General features: G+C 34.5%; 1 protein-coding gene across 9 annotated transcripts in view; it reads left to right on the top strand.

Annotated features, from left to right (window-relative positions):
- The window catches only part of LOC107681285 (phosphofurin acidic cluster sorting protein 2-like), a 35389-nt gene that overhangs the window by 8616 nt on the left and 21692 nt on the right, over positions 1 to 5081 (top strand). Inside the window, exons 1-2 of one of the 9 annotated variants that reach the window (XM_016478105.1) lie at positions 752 to 868; positions 3791 to 3912. The exons of 6 other annotated variants lie outside the window; for them this stretch is intronic. Coding sequence is in view for 1 of the 3 variants with exons in the window: in XM_016477980.1 (XP_016333466.1) it covers positions 852 to 868 (17 nt within the window). In the remaining 2 variants the exon portion in view is untranslated. Of the gene's footprint in view, positions 1 to 751; positions 869 to 3790; positions 3913 to 5081 lie in introns of those variants that run through there. 2 more of the 9 variants (XM_016478038.1, XM_016477980.1) reach the window with 2 other exon arrangements.

Raw genomic sequence — 5081 nt, 5'->3', positions numbered from 1 at the left:
TATATTTTTTTTTTTTATTCTAATTATTATTAAAAGTAAAATATAATATAGAAATTATAAATATTATATTTATAAAGATTTTTGTTTTGTTTATTAATAGGTAGGCCATCATGATAATTTGGCTATAATTTCTCTGCATATTTCACATATTGGACTAAACACTGATTTTAAAAAGTCATGTTTATTCACCAGTACTGACATAGCCACAGATTATAAGCGTGCTTCTGCTGTCTTCAAATTGAATGCCGCTTTGTTTGATCTTTTTTCATCTAATGCAATGATATTATTGCATCAAGTGCATCAAATACCTGTCACTGTATACATAGGTACATTTGTATAGAGCATTTATGATATTTTAAACTCTCATTGTGCTACAGGTGATGTTTCTACAGCAGCAGCAGCAACAACTAAATTCTTGTGTTTCTAATCAGCATTTTTATGTTTCTGTGTGTGTGTGAGAGAGAGAGAGAGAGATCCAGTGAGAAAGTAGGAAAATGTAGGTCACTTGATTTTACAAGGGAAGGAGATGCATGTGCATGTTGACTCAAATGTTTTCAGCATGTGTTAGTCTTTAACTGCAGTTTGCTGGAAGTCAACATACTCATACACACATCTGCACCTAATGAGCTTGAATGAAGCCAACCGAGTGTGTTCAGAGAAGCTTGTGCTCAGGTGAAACACAGGATTGTTTGCATCGGTTTATGTTCTCCTATCTCCATTAAAGGCTTAGGTTAACTCGATCTCTCCTGTCTGTCTGTCTGTCTGTCCAGGTTAAGAGGATCAGTGGTCGTTTGTTCTGTCTCTCTCTGTCATACACAGGTCAGGGACTCCTGTAATCTCACCAGGGTGAAATGAATTCAAATCTACTGTGAGTGAATTACTTTTTATATAGTCTATATCTCTCTCTCTCACTCACGCACAGTTTTATTGCAGTTGTTGGGACAGATTACAGTGCAGGTTATCTCGATTCTCTGCTCCAGTTTTGACGGTTTTGACTTTTTGAAGTTTGTAAACATAATTCAGAGTTTCAGATAAACAAATAATGTAGAAAATGTCAAGTGTGTTTGTGGTTTTCTGTTTAAAAGCTACACAGTTGATCCTGAATTAGCACACAAAAATCTAAGACCACTAGTGCAAATGCTTCTATTTTGCATTTGTTTCTAATTTAATGCTACATTTTTAGTTAAGTATTAGTAGCAGAAAATAACATTTGTAATTATTTTGCTTGCCCACATTTTACGTTTGTGATCTGTGCTCCAGCATGATTTGAGAATGATCCAAAGAATGTCTTGTGGTTCAACCTGTACAATAACATCTTGACCTTTTGTACAAATGAGTTCAGTGACACAAATCTGCTGAAATTCCTTTACTTATAAACTTAATTTGATCATGGTAATCTAATGTTTAGTTTCTTATTTATGTAATTTCAGTATTGTTTATATGGAACAAAATTGTTGTCAGTTGGTGTCAGACGTTTGGGCCTGACTGCACATAAACCCAGCAGAAATGACGTTTTTGTTTGTGTTTACTAGTCATGTGCTTTTCGTACCAATGATAACTTAAAATAACTTATAGACTTACACACTGCTTAGTGTGTGTGTGTGTGTGTGTGTGTGTCTCTTCCATCATTTACACTAAGGAGTATTCAAGCCTTTGAAATTGAGCTAATTAGGACCAAGCTGACCTTGTTAGAGTAGTGTGTGAATGTGTGTGAGAACCTGTGTGTGTTTTTAGCTTCTACAAGTAAATGTAGGTCAGCTCTCAGGGGTTTACTCACTTTCAGACACATGCAGAATATTTGGACCGTCTTTCTGATGAGATCACATGCACACGAGTCCAACATGGAAACTGGCCTATAAAACACTCGGAAGACACACATAAACGAAACCTATGAAATCCAAATGGATTTGTGGCTTTTAGTCCATGTGTGTTAGTTTTGATGCAGTCTTTGCCAGTGTACTTCTAAATGTTTTGCCGATTTGTAAAGTTAAAATTTGCAGTCTCTTCAAGGAAAATGGACTCCAAATATTTATGACTCATCCTGTACTACACAATTTTCTGTCTGGTCGGATGCTCTCTAGAGTGTCAATGTTCCTCCCCCTCACACCATCTATGGCTGTGCTGTAACTATTTATATAAAAATGTCCATTACGTCAACATACCGACTAAAATCACAATTGACCACAATTGAATTATTTTTTTGTCATGTTATATTAATAAGTATTTGGTCTGGAAATGTGCCTAATTTTCCTTAATGTTCTTTAAACAATATATATCTTCAGTATATCTTCAAATCTATATTTAACCTTTGTATATATTGTTAGTACTATTATAGTATTTACTAAGATTTTTAATAAGCTTTTATTTGTATATTTTCAGTTTTCATTTTAATTTTAGATTTAGTAATTTAGTTTTGTGCTTTTGTAATTTTTATTAGTTATTTTTTGTAATATATATTTCTATTTCGCTTTGATTTTTTTTTTTCAGTTTTAGATATTTTAACATTTAGTACTTTAGCACTTCAGCTTAAATATATTTTATTTTAGCTAGTTGTCAAGGCAACATTTAAATTGGTAAGTTTTCTGAGTTGAAGTTTTTCATCTAATATTTATAGTTTGTTTATTTAAGATTTTTTGATTAATGAAAACAATTTTTAGTGGTTTTAGTTTTAGTTATCCAACAAAGATATTATTTATTGACGTGCTTTTTCTCCATATTAACTTCATAACATAGTCGAGTGTTTGAATAACTTCTTTTTGTGATCAGACATGGTTTCGTATCACAAAATAAGGCAGACATCATACTATTCTATAGCATTATATACAGTGATAAAGGCTATGTCGATTAGCATTGCATTATAAATATACTTTATCTTTATAAAAATACCCAAGATTGCTTGAAGAACACAGATACCATATATTTTGTGCAATCGCATGTTTATTGTCTTCAGGTTTCCTCAGTTAAAATTTCTCTTATCAGCGTTTTATTCAGCTACAGCAATCACGGGATACCTCTGTCCATATTAGGGATTTCCTGGAGCATTACTTCTGCTATGCATATGTGGAGTTTCTGCGCAAGGGCGCCCTCCGGCTTCCAGTATTAATTAAACGGTCATTACATTACGTGTGTACTGCTCACAACACCCTGTTTTGGGTAAAAATAGGAAAGATAATACTTTTCTCTAAAAAAACAGGATTCCCTAAATTATCGTCATTGATATTGTTATCGCAATAAATATCAGAAATTATCGTGATACATTTTTAAGCCCATAAAACATCCCTTGTTAACAGTGACAACACTGTCATAGTCCTGCTTTAAGCTCATGCTATTGGTAAAGGCAATGTGGTTATGGCGTCAAAGTCATGCACTCAAAAAAACAGATTGCAGTTCAGTTTGCTGCCACTAGTGGAGCAAAAATCATACGTTTCTCCTTTAAATTGTGGTCATGGCATAAACTATAAGGCATTTCTGTGTATGTAATGGACATTTTCTTCTGTAAATGTTGTCAGAGTTGCATGCTTCAGGTTTAAGGGTGTAAATCTACCCACAGTGTCTGTGTAAGTGTTGTGAAATGTTGGTGTCAGCTCTTATGTGTACTAATGCATCAGCTAATCCCGGTGTTCTGTCTTGGCCCGTAACCTGAGCACAGTTTCACCCCTTAGCACTGCCCTTTCAGACTTACAGTTACAGTAGATGTTCGTGTAACCTGAGTCAGGAGTGAAGGGAGCTGAGGGTTTCTGATGAGAACCGAATGATATTGATTTTGGTCTAATTCCCTCTGTGCTTTCAGAGTCTCTGCAGCATCTGCCGGAGAGAAACACACACAGTATCTGCAGGAGAGTGTGTGTAATGGAGCTGTGATTGAGTTTGGATCCAGCTGAGTGGAGTGAGACACGTTTATCTTCAACTCCAGTGAGGATGAACAGTCTCTGTTCTTCTGTGAGAGGTCACTGAGGGCTGTTAGATCTTTATATGAATTTATACATAGTTATTAGAGGGGTTTGATTGACGTGAATGTGTGTGCAGTTAGAGACGCAGAACACACACCTCACAGTCTCACACCACACCAGCTGAAATAATCAGGCTTTGTACTGAAAAAACAGAACAAAAAATGTGTGTGTGTGGCTATTGTTTCCTGTTGTGTTTGTTGGTGGTCTCAATGATCAACCTCTGACACAGCTTTCACTAAAATAAATTATGCAATATTATAAATATAGTGTGTTGACTGTTTAAAACTACAGTAATTTGTTGAGTGTGTGTGATTAACTTGCAATATGACAGTGTTTTAATGGGGCGAACCTAAGTCAAATTTAACTGCAAAATCTATATCTATATCAAAATCTATATATAAGTTTTAGAAATTACAATTAAATTACAAATAATCATCTTCCCCAATTAACTTTAGTGTACTGTAATGTAAAATCTTCATTCGTATTACTATAATGCAGGAATAAATGCATTATTTAAATTGCAAAGTATATTTGCAAAGTAGAATTAGAAGTCGTCTATATATGACATTATCTGTTGTACTGTATTTAATCTATGAAAATCATGCCGGGACAGAAATAATTTTTACTGTGCTACATACTGCTTAAATTCAAAAGAGTTTTTATGTTATTAATATATTACTTTTTGGGCTAATTCAAAATGTGCCTAATTTTCCAACAATAAACGTAATTTTGTTTCTTGAGGATTGTTTTAACATCCAAACTTGTGCTTTTTTTTTTTTTTTGGAGGAGGATAATTTGAGGTCATCAGCTACAGCCACAGTAGAAAACCATTAAGTTTGTGTTTTTGTGGTTGCAAAAATAGTTTTTAATCGGTGATAGTGTGTGAATGTGAGAGAAAAATGTATGAATGTAGTCTGCTCAAAACCGCTGTGTGTTCCTTTGTTGTTGTGGTCAGAGTTAGCATGCTAATTGCTCAGGGAAGAAGAATGGCTTTTGTTTGTGTGTGTGTGTCTTAAAGTGAGAATAGTGTGTGAACAATACCAACCTTCAGATCACTCGAGAGATTGTGTGCCTCTCTCTCTCTCTCTCTCTCTCTCTCTCTCTATCTCTCTCTCTCTCTCTCCTCCTCGT

This window comes from Sinocyclocheilus anshuiensis, unplaced genomic scaffold, assembly GCF_001515605.1.
Source record: "Sinocyclocheilus anshuiensis isolate Anshui unplaced genomic scaffold, SAMN03320099.WGS_v1.1 scaffold413, whole genome shotgun sequence".
NCBI classification, from domain to species: Eukaryota; Metazoa; Chordata; class Actinopteri; order Cypriniformes; family Cyprinidae; genus Sinocyclocheilus; species Sinocyclocheilus anshuiensis.
This window is presented reverse-complemented; position numbering and strand designations above follow the sequence as displayed.